The sequence below is a fragment of the Lissotriton vulgaris genome, chromosome 7, assembly GCF_964263255.1.
Source record: "Lissotriton vulgaris chromosome 7, aLisVul1.2, whole genome shotgun sequence".
NCBI lineage: Eukaryota > Metazoa > Chordata > Amphibia > Caudata > Salamandridae > Lissotriton > Lissotriton vulgaris.
In genome coordinates, this window is record NC_141695.1 from 1,441,158,339 (window position 1) to 1,441,173,795 (window position 15,457).

At 45.1% G+C, this 15,457-nt stretch overlaps 1 protein-coding gene across 1 annotated transcript; it reads right to left on the reverse strand.

Moving 5' to 3' along the window:
- Window positions 1–1,203: 1,203 nt before the first annotated feature.
- LOC147705799 (uncharacterized) lies at window positions 1,204–9,441 on the reverse strand. The gene is made up of 2 exons (XM_086928982.1): window positions 9,370–9,441; window positions 1,204–2,576 (listed from the first exon to the last, which is right to left on the reverse strand). Exon 2 carries the CDS (start codon window positions 2,548–2,550, stop codon window positions 1,543–1,545), a length of 1,008 nt encoding a protein of 335 aa, XP_086785108.1. The 5' UTR covers window positions 2,551–2,576; window positions 9,370–9,441; the 3' UTR covers window positions 1,204–1,542.
- Between the last annotated feature and the right edge of the window lie 6,016 nt (window positions 9,442–15,457).

Sequence of the window (15,457 nt, forward strand, 5' to 3'; positions counted from 1 at the left end):
TTCCCCAAAAACATGTTGTGGTGGGAGCAAATGACCTTGTTGTGGAGAAGTGGGGATCAATGGTTAGAGCGGCAGACCCTGATGCAGAGGTCTGGCCCGGGACCGGGTCCAATTCCTGCCTTGGCGTCAATTTCCTTGAACCAATTTCCTTGGACCTGATAATTCTAACCTCTGTGCCTATTCTAATCATGGGTCCCACTCTGCAACGCTGGGCAATAGCTTGCCTAATCTCCACAACAGCCCCATCAGCGCTGAGATGCCTGGCTTCACCTTGGGGGTGTCCAGGAGTGGACATTTCACAGGGAAAAGCCAGGCAAGGTTCCACAGCGGTACACTTACAGCGCCAGGAAACCCCAATTGGGGTAGAAGTGTGCTTTACAAGTACAAAAATTCATTTTATTTGCCCTGGACACCCATATAGCGGAAACTAGAATCCTAAACTCACCCCTAGTTAGCGTAGGAGTCCTCCAAAGCAGACTCCCCAGGAGAAGTACCAAGGGTAGTACTCCTGAGCCAATCGGGTGATTGGCACACCAGCTTGGGGGCTGGGGCACACAAATCATGGAGGGCACTGGGCTGCAGCTCCTTGGATCCCCTTCCCCTCAGCAGCTTGTTTTTTGGGGGTCACTGCCCATAAAATGACGACAAGGGTACAGTAAGGCGAGACGGCCCCTCTCGGATGCAGTTTGTTACACTAGTTTGGTACGATGGCAGTTGGATTGCGGAAGGGCAGTGGGTTTTTTGCCTTAAGATCACTGCTTAATCATGTGTGTTTGTTATTTCTTACGTGTGCCTAATTCTTTGAGCTGTGTCACAAGGATCTGACAGAAGAACGTTTTCTAAATGAGTGTTCTCCATCCAAGCTTGTTTCACTCGACTAAAAAAAAAAAAAAAAGAAATCTGCTCCACCAACTCGACAATCTCTGCAAGTTCTGCTGGTGCCTCCTTTGGGTAGTGTTGAGGTATCCTGGTCCCCTAGATAACCAATGCCATTGTAATATGAGTGATTGTGCAGCAGTGAAGTGTATCGCATAGTGATGGATTGACTACATTTAGCACATAATCCATAACATGCTGCACAATTTGCAGATTTTATCAAAACGTTTCTATTTTAAACATGTCAAAAGTGACTAAAAGCTACAACCAAGATGTTCTACATAGTGTTATGCAGAGGACTATTGTGAAACCGACAAGACAAGCGTGTGAGTATTACCTTAATAAATCTTTATTTAATAATTTTACAATAATCTTTATATTCACATATGCTTAAAATTTTACAAAATATGGTGCGCATAAAGCCAGTCTTACACCAATCTTCACAAACACTTTCTACAAACATTCCTTGAAAGTGGTTAAAGTTCTGAAAGCTTGCTGGTAAAGGGCAGCTAATTGGCTTTAGGGTTTAAAGGTTGAAGTGCATAAATAGGAGTTGTAAGCCATCTGCAAGTCACAGCTGCAGTGTACATAGCCATCAAAGGTTTACATGCAACAGAGAAGTTAAGTGACAGGATGTACAAATCTGAAAGCCTAAACAATTTAGGATCACATTTGAAAGCTCTTCTGAATCTTTGACCTTACAAGCTGGCGTTTATCAAACCATCGATCATCTGGAGATGGAATAGCAAAGTCAAATGGTTTGATGCAGTGTGAGGTCAGAGAAGCTCCAAACTCTTGCTCCTTTAATTGAGAGTCATAAGCAAAAGACTTGAAGGTCAGACTGCTGGTTTTCCTGGGCCTTGCCCCAGTCCAGTTGAAAGACATTGCAGAAGCAAGAGAAGACTTCTCCACTGATATGGGCGATGCACACTCTGCCACCATGCTGCTTGGGGATCTCCATTCTTCTATGCTGGTATCAAGAGACAAGGTGTTGTCAAATGGTAGGTTGATTTCGGAAAGTTCCCATACTAGCGGAGTGGGTTTCTGTAGCCCTGAAAGATCGACCATGACCTCAGAGGTCTCCAGCGATTTAGAATCCTGACTCTCCACTGGCAGCGGCTTCTTCTCCTGGCACTTGCAAGGGGTGGAGATCTTATTATCGCAAAAGAAGTCAACAATTGAGTTGTTGAACCTGCTGTTATGTTCTGAAACGAGTGAGGACAAGTCCAAGAGTGGTGCATTTGGGGCAACTGGAGTCTTGCATATGGAGGCCAAGCTATCAGATGTGCCCAAACCTTTCTGCATTTCGTCAGCCGCCAACTTAGTTGATTCTGCCATCGCAAATACTTTCAAAGCAGAGCCATTTTCTGCATAGAAGCTGTGGAAAGAGGTGGAGTTGATGGACAGATCAGCCATGAAGCAGTTCTCCAGCATCTCCATTAACGATGGGTTACATGTAGGCACGTGCAGGCTGCTGCTGTGACTACTGCACCTCACTTTGAGGGCTCCATTTCCTTCAACACGTGGGCTGTGAAACGGCGTTGAAATAAAGTAACTTGACGAGTCAGCTACAAACCCATTTTCCATCAACTCCGTCAGAGTGACATTGGCAGATGGTACCAAGAAGCTGGCACTGCGGCTGTGCGAGCTATGACCACTCCAGTTGCAGGACATCGTGAGAAATAGTACAAAGAAGAACCCTAAAACAAAACAAAAAAAAGATAGTGTATTAAGGAATATTTCAATGATCTGACTAGGTTCAGACAAAATGAGATACTATTCTACAACATAACAGTCCTGCTAAACAGTCAGGCCAGGTCTCCATTGAACAGGAAAACTAGCAACCCTAGACATGTTTCTTCCTAGTAGAAAACTAATTGAAAAGCAGCAGATGGGATCAGAGGGCACAGAGCAGGCCAACTAGGTCTCGAGTAGTCAAAAGTTAGAGTCACATTAAAACGAAAAAGGCAATAGTGGAATGATATCACTGGCAATTGTTTGAACCACATTCCATAGTCTTTTCCCATTGTGGTGGCCCAGACATTTCAGGGATTTCCCCTCGCCACCTTCTGTCCTTTAGACAAAGGAACTCCAATGTTTGCCCAGTAGGGTGCACAAACCATGAGCTGCATCCAAAGGCTATAGCTAAATTGGTCAGCTTAGTGCTAAAAAAGCAACCAGTCACTGGTTTGGAACAATACCAGGTGGACCTCTATACTCCTTAATATTATGTTTCTTTGGAAAAACAGACAACCCATCCCCCCCCCCCCCCCGGAGATGAGAAAAAATAAATTCCACAAACATACCAGCATTCATTGAACACTTCACTATGAGGGTTCTAGTAAGGGAGTGGGGGGGGGGGGGGGGTTGGCTTTGAACACCTGCTTATCAAATGGCTGCTAGATCAGTTCCATAGCCCCTACCGCAAAGTAAAGGCCTGGGTCAACCCAAGCAGTAGAAGGCCCACTTCTTACAGTCCCTCCAAACTACTAAGACCCACGAGGTCTCCACCATTGCGATCCTGCCCTCTTTATAAACTATAGCATCGGGCCCCAACCACAATCCAGTCAGTACCCTAGTTTTGCAGACATGAACTGCTGACGGATCATAGTGTGCTAAAGCACTGTCCAAGCTACTATTCTGCAGTTGGGGAGTCTGATTGCTAAGCGGGCAAGGGGCTGGAAGAGGAGTTCTAGCTGTGAGCAGCTTTTTGGGGCAGCCTGGGGGCCGTCTAGTGTTAGGATGCCGCCCGCGGCCCTGTGGGTGCCCGAGTGGCCTTTGTAGAGGAAGATGGGCAGAGGTATCACTCCCTTTCTTTTGCTGGGCCACCTCAATGTATGCTGAGCGAGCGAGGGCCTGAGCAGAAGTGGTCTCACTTGCATTCATGTGTGTGGTCTCACTTGCATTCATGAGTGGTGTGGCTCAGTAGTGTGAACTCATCTGCATTTTTTTTATCTAAATGAATTTAATAAAACATGCCCCCACACCCTCTTTGCATAAAACTTCGCTGAAGCATTGTTTTGCGGAAAGGCAATATGCAAACGTGAGCCATTTTTTGGGTGTGCCCTGGTTGATTTTTGATCCCAATCCAAACCTGGTGGGGTGGTCTCTGGGGTAATATTAGCACGTTACTTGCTACCCCTTGGTGGGGTGCAGTGGAAGAATCCCGAACAGAAAATATAGGCCTCCTAGTAACCCCCTCATTCGAACTGGCGGCACTCGCGAGCAGCGCTAGGTCAAGGCATATCCTAAAGCACATCAGAATCTAGGCGGAGGATCAGAGGAGCATATCGGCAGATTTGTCTTTTCGCGGAGTCCCCTCAGCTGCACCCATTGTTCGGATACATTTTTTCCCGCCCATTTGTTTATCCAATCAATGTTAATGTTATTAGTGCCCATTAGTGTTAAGATGGCATCTCCATCCAATCAACCACTGGGATGTTTAACCCTTGCTCGCCTACCAAAAAAGCTACATTTGCCATTTCAGAAGTAGGACACTTGCAGCAGTGGTGTCTATACAATCATGTATTTCTAGCTTGTCTCTTAACGCACCAACAGCTGCATAATTTGAATAGTCACCCAAACTCCCTGAAAATAGTGATTCTAGCTCAAATGGATAGGGTTAGTACATGCTACAAAATCCCAAGCAGCAACAGCAGCTACCTTTGCAAACTTTAACCGGTCACCATACAGTCTGATTGCTGTCTCACGGATGTTTAAGTTATACAAATGTGTTGCAACTTTGCATAGACAATTAATAGTTGCTAAAATGGCTAAATCAAACCATATCGTGCCACATTATCCACCCAATGTGGCTACTGGCTAGTGTATTAAGTTTTCCTACTCATTGGCCAAGAAGCAGACTCTAAAAAGGACTGAGGTATGGTTCTATCAGGGTCATCTAAGCTCCCACTGTACTGGCATGCGAAGTGCCCGATTTTGATGTCAAACTGGTACGTAGGCATGTTGATGAAGCACTACCACCTTGACAGCAAGAGGATTTTGCCTGTTCAGTCCAGCAACATTTGCTGGTTTGCGTCCACTCCACCAAAGGTGGTGTGGGTGGAGTACTTCTTTGGTATCCATTTTAAAAAGGTGAACAGGCTCATTTCAGTACATGATTGATTGCACATTGGTCACTGCCTTTCCATTTCTCTGGTTTCTTATTAGCATCTAAAAATGTCCCACTGTAGATTTGCACACTTGTACAGACAGTTGTTTCATGCTCCACGTCCGAGAGCACAGAAAGTTAAGCAAGAAATTGAAGTTAACGCACAAGTGAGACATTTGGGGGCCTCTGGTCCATCACTTCTAGACTGGAACATTGCCAATGCAGAGCACTACTTCGCAGTATTTGTGAGATCAGCCTTTAAATACTTCTGGATACAGTATGGCACCCAGGGGGATATTAAAAAGGTGAATAGAGTATCCACCAGTAAGAGTCACCAAAAATTAGGGAGCTTGTTTATCTCCACCACCTAGGACAGGCATAAGCATTGCCATCAGTCGTTAAAGGTAACTTTTTCTGTACCACTCACTCTAGCAATAGTGCCACTTTTGCTGGTAAGCTCTAATGCTGGTAGCCTTGACATCCAACTAATATTCTCATTTCCAAACATTGCCCCAGCTCTCGTGTCGCACTGTCCTCAGTGACGCTTCAAGTTTTTTTTTCTAGCCTTCTCAAATACATGAGCCTCACCACTTCTCAAACCTCTTCATCTCATACGGTCCTCACCGATACCCATTTCTGCCCATCTTCTGACACCTTGCTCTCTATCAACACACACTACTCATCCAGACAGTCCTCTATATCTTGCATCTTCCTTCCACATTGCTAGGTTCTTCCCTCCACATTTCTAGGTTCCCCTTCTTACACCCCTATCTGAAAGGCTCTTTGGTCCTACACATTCCTTACCCAGTTTCCCGTCCTCGCAACGAAACGCCCCTCACAAATGTTTTATTCCATTGCATCTTTCCAATCCTCATTCCCGTTCCAACACCCACTTACTTTCCCTTTTTAGACCAGTAACCGACCGTTTCACTAACTCCTTTTGCACCAATTCTTTCTCTGCACCCGTTTCTCACAAGCACTCTATTCTCTTACACGGGTACACTCAAGATTGCTATGGTGTTTGAGGCCCTTATCACCAGTTAGAACGTTGTATGATCTTTTTAGAGAGATGTGGCCAGAATCGATGGATATTGAGCCAACATCAATTTACTCGTGCAAAACAAAAAATATAAACCCTAGTTTATAAAGAAATCTATTGCTCTTGGGCCAAGTTAGTGTTAAAGAGATGGGGGGCAATCTATTACACAGAAGTATATCAATTACCAATCGTCCACGGAAAAGAAGCCAGCCACTCTGTAATTGTTAATATATTGCGATAGTTTTATTTAATCGGTAAACAAACTATAAGGTGTTTGGACTCATCCAGGTCAGAAACACACGAACACAAGTGAGAAAAAATAAATCCGTAAAAAATAAAAAACAATGTTCCCCAGTTAATTTGGAAACACTAGCTTAGAGGCCCTATTGATTAGGTCAGATGAGAAAGTAATATACAGCATTATAAACCAAGATCAATACAGTGAAGATGCAGCCTGGCTATTTAGTTGGGAAATTTGACCAAAATGAAAGTTTGGGGCCCTATTTACAAAGAACTGGAGGTTCTCAATTCTTTGGGTTTTTATTAGAAGCAATTCCCAATAAACAAGTGTTTGGAGCAGGCCTGCCACAAACTAAGTAACTATGCTCTAGCAGGCACCAACCTCTTCAGAAAGATCTGTATGCATGCGCTGCGGTGTCTCCGCCTCTGGGCTGCACCCGTTACACAATGTTGAGGGCCTCCAGTGACTGTCCATGGGCATAGCCCTCACAGTGCAGCCAGTTCCCCCAACACCAGGATCCTATGTATCCTGCTTGACACCCAATCACCCCCCCCCCCCCCCCCCCACAGAACCTAGGGAATGGTACCAATTTTCCTTGCTTAAGTGTCCATGGCATTTACCTCATGATATTGTCTTTATCTTCTGTAGTTCTGACCCTTTGCTTATAGGTCACAGATGCCTGCACTCTGCCAATTACATTCGTTCTACTTCCCTTCAGCAGCCGTGTTTATTGGCCAAGGAGGCCAGGTCATATCCAAAGGTGAAGTAGCCCAACACCACACGCTGCTGCAATGCTGCCTTCATCTTTCCCACCTGTGAGATGATCAGGCAGAGGGAGAGTGACCTGGGAGGCATGTATTACCAGAGCCACCAAGATGCTTAGAAAAAGCAGGTTGGTGCAAGGGTCAATGGGGCTAAAGAGTCAGACTTAAAGGCTGCACTGGCTTTTGAGGCTAACCCTCAGCCTAAGGTTTCACCTCTGGATAAACACTTGTATGGTGGCATCACCCTGGTTACAAAACATGCATTTGATAGGGTTGATCATAATGTATATTCCTGCCTTAACCTTCAGTGAGTTGAGTTTCAGGTTAAAAACACTTTCTACTTTAGAGAATCTTTCACAGGATTGCAGATAGGCTAGTTAGTTAAACATGGTCCCTGTTAGAAAGATTGTATAGACTAGATTTGGGTAACTGCCACCTACAGACCTAGGCTTTCCTCAAAATACAGCAGACCAGTGTATCATAGACTAAAGAGCCAAATAGTGTAAGATACCTTAACTTCACCAAATACCACCTAGGCATCACACAAATCCACATGGGGGGGAAGACTTCATGAAATACCTCAAGTCAAGCACCACCTGTTCAAAGTCGGATTTAACAAAAAAAATAAAAAAAATGTAAAGCACACTGCACTAGCGTACGTGAAAGTTGGTTCTGGAGGGCCAGATGCATGCCATAAATGAAGTTCTCTAAATTAATGGGGGAATATGCTAAAAATCTGGCATGGGTCCAGACCTCCAGGGCCGGCTTTGGACAACCCTGCTCTACACAGTTTCATGACCAAATTTCAGCATGGTACGATCCAAGAGATATCACTAAACTCTTACGTCCAACACCTTGCTGCCAGATATGTAATACAAGTAACATTTCACCTACAACAAGCCAGGACTATTGGATTTGTCAAATGTTTGTTGCTTAAGATAACTAAGAAGCAACAAACGCTTTGTTGTATATAATATTCTAAATGCTTCAGTTGTGAAATGATATGACTGAAAGAACCAAAACTAGTCTCTGAAGTTACAAAGGTTTAGAGCAGCTGCAGTGCTTCAGAGTGGAGGTCTTTCACCTTGAGGACGAGGGCAATAGAGGGACCCATCTCAGAACCTGCTTTTAAGAACTGCCGTGATGAGGACGACATGACCCGGCCCATTTAAAGCACTGCATTTTTTGCAAAACACCAGGACAAAACAAGTACTGAGGAAGCAAAATGGATTAACGAGCAGATCGTGCGGAGGAATTAACAACATACTCCACGCACAGCACTGGTAGCGTTACATCGTTTTTTCCAGGTGCCCTGTTTAAGGTCAACATAAAGAGTCTGTAGAAAGGCCTGCTAGCAGTTTAAAGATAAAGCCCGGATTACCTGCAGGAGAACAAGTCCCTCCCTCAATTTACCGGTTCAGAGAAATCTTAATTCAAGAAACAGATAACGTCTCCGGTAAAGTGAAACCGGAGGGAACACTGCTTGCACAAGTTCTCTAAGAGGCCATGTTGATTTTGCGACCTCGTTAAGGGGGCAGTACGACCCATGCACTACAGACAGGAAATATAAGCATTGGCCTGAAAATTGCTAAAGCACATGCCCAGGCCGTTCCCATATGAACAGAGCCCTTAAATTCCTTACGTGGCCAGCTCATCCAGGCCAAGTTATTTTTTTGCCTTCTGGACCTAATGGCCAATGAGAAAGAGGACTGCAAGTTCCAGAATGCAAAGCGAAAACCTAGCTGGTATAAGCTACTCACGCAGAGACCTGGAAAACTAGAGTACTCTGCCCAAAAGCCTCGAGCATTCTCTTTTTAGTTAAAGCACATACAGTAGCCCCTTCTCAAAACTATGCTCACCCCCTGCAGAATCTGATAATGAACACCGAGATGCCTATATATCAATTATTCCAGCCCTGGGTACTACTGGAGACCCTGATGTTCATACCCAACTGCACCTGACAGGGAACCGGCGCTACACAACCCCCTCCCCCCCAGACTAGCTCTTCACCAGGACCACAAAAAGTTTGTACAGTAGATGTAACTCCTTCTGTCCCTATCGTACATGACAAACAAACACACATCCCTCCTATTGCACTGACAATATTAACAGCCCGAACAAATCACTAGGAGAAACTCTGGTCTCTATAAATTAAACTCAACGCAGATTAAAAACAACAAAATACCTCGCGAACAGCAAAGCGGCTTTTATTCACCCGAATCCTTATAAAGAAAGGAAGAAAGAAAGAAAACGGCCCCAGTGTCTTCTCACCTGACGTATTCTACCACCAGTGTAGCCCAAAAGCCCCAGAATAACGACAAAAGCGCAACCACCATACCTGTTAACAAACGGCTAGACGCAGAGAGACAGACTTCCAAGAAGAGGAAACGGTGACTTTTGTAGCAAAAAGAATCCCTTCCAGGTGAGATCGGTTAGATTAATTAGCCTGAAGGGACACGCCCCCAAAGGTACAGGCCCTGATAGGCGTTCCAAACGCTCTAAGAAAGCCCACGTGCACGAAAAAACACACCGAAAAAAATCTCTCCATTATAATGACCTGGCTAAGCAGTTTCAATGAGGCCTTTTCACACAAGTCCGCATCCGCGAGAGACTTCAAAGTGTTTACGGGGCTTTTAGTTCCTTCTCCAGCGCTCAAATTGTCAAGTGACTCAATTTCACGTGTAACAACTTCAGCCAGTCCTGGATGTTTAGCCCATTTTAAATTGCATTGTGGGAACAGTAGTTTCACTTTTATACCGTTGTAAATCATGGACGCAGATATGCAGATATGACAGTACTGTTCGGGTAAAAGCCCAGAGCTCGAGGAAGCTGTCGGTCCAGTAGCATCTGCGACTCCTTTTAACTAAAAGGCGCAGCAGGCACGCCGACAGGACTGGGGCTCACGAAATATTAAGTGGAATACTATGTATTGGTGGTTAAAGATTGGCGTCAGTGGTATGGTAGACTTACAATAATAATGCCACCACCACACCTGCCACTTTTTATGATGCTAAATCAGAAACAGAACTTTTGATATATGGCTCCATGTCATCATTCCAAACCCTTGGGTTCCAAGGTGAGTCCATGTTACTGTGACACACTTTTCACAATCCTGGCTTTTCTTCTACATGTGATTGTTGTGATATGTTTGTCCTATTAGTTTAAATAAAGTGAACTAACACTACTACTCCCAGAATACATTACTTTCGTAAGTGAATACAAAGAACTGGAAACAAAATAATTCAGAGGCAACTCTCGCCTATCCTCCATTATGAATTAATAATCAACAGCATCAAGAGTTGTACTCAATTAAACTTCAAGTAGGAAATGTTGGATGCCCACCTCCCTCCAGCTCATTAGGAACACTTTCCAGTTCATGACTTTTGACTGATAGCCTAATACATTCTGGGTGTCGTGGTATTGTTTTGCTTCCGTTGAAATAACTAGACTAACATTCTTGAAACAATGACTTGTGGGTGAAAGGTTCAGGACTAAAGTGACCTAGAGTGACCCAATGACCTGGAGTGAGGTGGTCACCATGAGTACAGGTCTAAAAACTGGGTGCCATAGCGCTGTGACATCAATGTATCTCACCCTAAATATGTAACAACACCCTACAGTGCTGTGTCACTGAGGCCTGGGAGGGTAGCGGAGTTTGTTTAGTGGCGGGACACAGGCATGTGGAATGACCTGAATGGTAATATTCAGATGGCTCAGTTTTCCTAAGTGACTCCATGCTTGAATGAATAGCATATTCTGTCCGAATTGTTTGGTTTGGCATTTTGGGGGTCAGATTTACAAGCCCCTTGCGCCACTTTTGCGTCACTTTTAACATGGGAAAAGTGACCCAAAAGTGGCGCAAGGGGCTTGTAAATCTGGCCCTCGGTCTTTTAGCCCTGACTTTATGAACAGGACAACAAGCCCTAGCTTGCAATGCAAACCCCCCCCCCCCTAAACTGGAACACTTAGGGGCCGATTAACCCCTTGGCGGTTATATCCGCCGCGGCGCTAGGGGGCTCGCGCGGCGCCACCATGCTCGTGACGGAACCACTCCGTCACGAGCCGCGGTGGCGCTGTGGCGGAATGGTTCTGTCACGGCTCGCCCGCTCAATAGAACGCGCTGTGCAGGCGCAGCGGCCGGGCTGTGACGGAACCATTCCGTCACCAGCACAGCCCCACCGTGGTGAGGTTCTTCGGTTTTCGACTTCATCCCGTATTTGGCCGCCATTTTGTGTTCCATCGCCATTTTGTGTTGCCCTCACTCAGGCAGCACAGCGAACGGAGTGTTTTTGCCTTTTCCAGCTGCTACGTGTCTCTTCTGTTAAAAAGTAACTCCCTGCCCTTGTTTACGAAACCGATGTTAGGGTCTGGCCGAGCTCACTAATCCATGTCTAGGCTGATTGATCCCTGTCTCTAAAAAGCGCAAGGTATGACGATTATACAGGCTGCCCAGCAGTTTAAAAATAATGAGATTGATCAGGCGATTGAAGTCTCAGAAAGACAGCATCGTATGGCAATAGATAGATGTTACCCTGTGTTGCCTACTCCCCCACAGAGTAAGGATCTTGACGAAGATCCCTTAATGTCCCATTTGTTGAGATTGCCTCCACCCTATGTAGCAGGTGCTAATGCACCCCCATTATTACCACTTGTCCAGCAACCTGTGTTCAGCCAGTTGATCCGTCTCTTCCACAATTGCCGCTTCTAGTATTGCCACCCCCGCCTCCTTTGCCACCGACTTCTGTACCTCAGTCTCCTTTACCCTCGGTTCCTCTTGTAACTGTTAGCCCCTCTCCTGCTGTGCTTGATACCTTGTCTCCCGTTTTCCTGTCAGATTCTCCCACAGTTCGTAGACGATTGGTCGATACTGTTTCTGGCCTTTTCTCCCCCTTCTTTGAGACTTTTAACATGACTCCTGCTCTTTCTCGAAGGCAATCCCGTATTCAACTCCTAGGTTCCGACGAGCGAGTTATATTGGACTCTCTTGCTCACAAATGGATCATGAGTGGTCCACAGTATAGCGCGCACGATATCCTGAGCACCTTTCTCCAGTGGAATGCGCCCAAGCAGAGATATATTTTTTTAATGTTATGTGTGATACTCTTGTCAAAGTATGGGAGGATATGGATTTGGATTTAGCTCCCCAGGGTCTGTTAGACGTACAGGCTAAATTTGATAAAGGACTTATTGTGGGTTCCGAAGTTGAGGATGCCGTAATGTCACTTGTCACTTTCAGGTCTTTATTTTCTTCTCAGGCTTTTCTTGAACCTGATCCTGCGGTTAAACAGAAAGTGAAGCATTATCCTATGAGAGAAGTTCCTCCAGTATGGAGAGAAGAGGTTCCGCAGGCAGGCGCTGTTCCGCGTGTCCCTGCTCATTTCCAGCGTATATGGGTACATGTCTCCTGGAAGCGATCTGAAGTTTTGGCGCTTAAACAGTCTTTACCGGATCCTCATAAAAATCCTGCTGGGTATTATAAAGAGCTGTCCCAGACTGTTGATGCATGTATTATGAATTTGGAAGATATTGATATGCTGATGGGAAATGTAGTCCCACAAGCGTTATGGGCTCGGATTCGTAGGGAGGACCACGGCCAAGCTTTAGGCGGTAATTGGGCTGCTATAACTGCCGCGGATGCAGCACAAGTAGGTGGTGCTAAACCCGATGATTTGATTGCACAATTACCTGGTAGAATCATCGCTTTAATGAAAACGATGATGCCTGCCTTACGTGTTAATTGGGATAAGCTAGCTGCATGTAAACAGAAAAAAGATGAGAGTGTCTCCGATTTCTTTACCCGTTTTGAGGAGACGTTCATCGACCATAGTGGTCAAGATATGAGTACTGAGGGTGGACAGCGCTTATTCGTGGATAAATTTGTATTTAATTTAGTTCCAGAATTATCGCATAAATTGAAAGACTCCGGAAGTGCGTGGGCCGTTTCTTCGTCTGCCCAGATATTAGCCACTGCTCAGTATTACGAGAATAGGGATAAGGAGGAAAAGGATAAACTCGAGAAAAAGACTAAAGAACTAAAAACAAAGGTTCTTTTGCAACAGGCTTATCCCCCTCGTCTACTCAGCGCCAATTTCAACAGCCTCCACAGTTTCAGAGGTTGTTACAGAAACATGAACCTTTTGTTCTGCGACCTTTTCTAGGTCCTAATCAATGTGCCTATTGTAAGGAGGAAGGTCATTTTAAGAATAGCTGTCCGGTTTTATTGCAGCGTAATAGTGGATTGTCGGGACCGCGAGGTTGTGGTGGTTTTCAATCAGCACCCAGAGGTAGAGGGCGAGGTGCGTTGTCTCAGGGACAGCATTCTTTTCCCCCTCAGAATTCTATGAATTATTTTGACCAGCAGAATACTCACTCTGCACAATATTACAATGACGATTATTGTGTTGAAAGTGAGAATGAGGATTTTCACACTAACTAGGACAGCCATGGGCAAAGCAAGGGAGTCGTATCAGTTCCAGTGGATCAGAATGGGCCTTATGTTAATATTGTTGCATTGGGTGTTTCAGAGCCATTTCTTTTGGATACTGGTGATATGAGTTCTATCATTCACTCCAAACTCCCTGGGGCACCTTTGTCTGGATTAACAAATGCTTCTGTAGGATTTTCTGGCGCCCCAGTTAGCAACCCGGTTTCTTGCCCTTTGCCTATCTCCATTGGTCCTTATGATTTGAAGGCCCCGCTCATTTTAACGACTGGTTGCGGTGAGAATTTGCTGGGTTTGGATTTATTTAAACGTCTGCATACAACATTGTATTGTTCCCCCTCTGGTGTACATCTTACTCTAGGTGAGAAGTTGGTTTCTCCTATGTATTTGTCTAAGGATCAACTCCCACCCGAATTGCATTCACTTCCTTCTACGCTTTGGGCTACGGGTCCGAATGATGTTGGTTTGCTCCAAATTCCACCGTACGTGGTTACTGTCAAGCCTAATGTTAAATTACCACGCATTCCTCAGTATAAGATTTCTAGCGATGGTGAAAGAGCTTTGTTGGCTATCATCTATGATCTAGTTCAGAAGGATGTGGTTGAAGAAACAAGAGAAAATGTTTGCAATAGTCCTGTTCTACCTGTTCTTTAACGCACTGATCCTTCTCAGCCTCCTGTATATCGTTTTGTGATCGATCTTCGGGAGGTCAACAAAACTGTTGTCCCCCAGTTTCCTATTGTCCCAGATATCACTGCCTTGCTCACAATGATACCTGCTTCAGCTGCTTGGTTCTCAGTTATTGACCTAAAAATGCTTTCTTCAGCATTCCTATTGCTGAGGAGAGTAGGGATATTTTTGGCTTCTCTCTCGGAGGCCGAAGTTTTTGATTCAAACGTGCACCTCAAGGTTATTGTGAGAGCCCCTCCATTTATAGTCAGGCTTTGAAATCTCAGCTTGATGCTTTTACTTTGCCCCCAGGTGCCACTCTTATTCAGTACGTGGACGATTTGTTAGTTGCTGCTGATTCAGAGGATGTTTGTAAGAATGTGACTGTTTCACTTTTGCGTCATTTGTCTGACCTACATCACAAGGTGTCACCCTCTAAACTACAATATTGCCCCCAAGAGGTTACCTATTTAGGTCATCTCTTGTCGAAGGAGGGAAGGCGATTGACCCCAGAACGTATTCAAGCAATCGCACAAATGTCTGTACCATCCACACAAAGGGAGGTGCCTGCCTTTCTGGGCATTACCTCTTATTGCAGACACTGGATTCCAAATGTTTCTTTGTTGGCTAAACCTCTGCTGGCACTTACTCTGAAAGACACACCCCAACCTCTTTCTTGGACTGACGAATGTCAGAAGAGTTTTTCTGACTTACGTTCTGCCTTGTGCTCTGCCCCTGTGTTAGGTACTCCGGATTACAGTAAGTCTTTCACATTCTATGTTCATGAAAGAGAAGGTTGTGCATTGTCAGTTTTAACGCAACAATTTGGAGACAAACAGCGGCCATGTGCCTATTTTTTGGCTACATTGGATCCAGTAGCCAAGGCACTGCCTAGTTGTCTCAGAGTTACAGCAGCAGCAGCGATCTCCATTCGTCAATCTGCTGGATTGGTACTGAATAACACTCTTGTTGTTATGGTACCACATGCAGTGGATACTCTTTTGAACAGAACGAAAACACAACATCTCACGAGTGCCCGTTTGTCTGGGTACGAGCTGAAGCTCTTGGCTAGTCATATACACATCAAGCGATGTAATACTTTGAATCCAGCAACACTGTTACCCTTCCAGAAGAGAAAGACACCCAAGAACAGCATGATTGTTTTCTCCGTACAGAGGAGGAAACAAACGGCAGAATAGACTTAAAAGATACACCACTCGTGGACCCGGATGGGATCCTTTGGGTGGATGGGTCTTGTTTCAAGCTTCCTAATGGCGAGACAACTGCGGCCTATGCTGTTACCACCTTGTATACA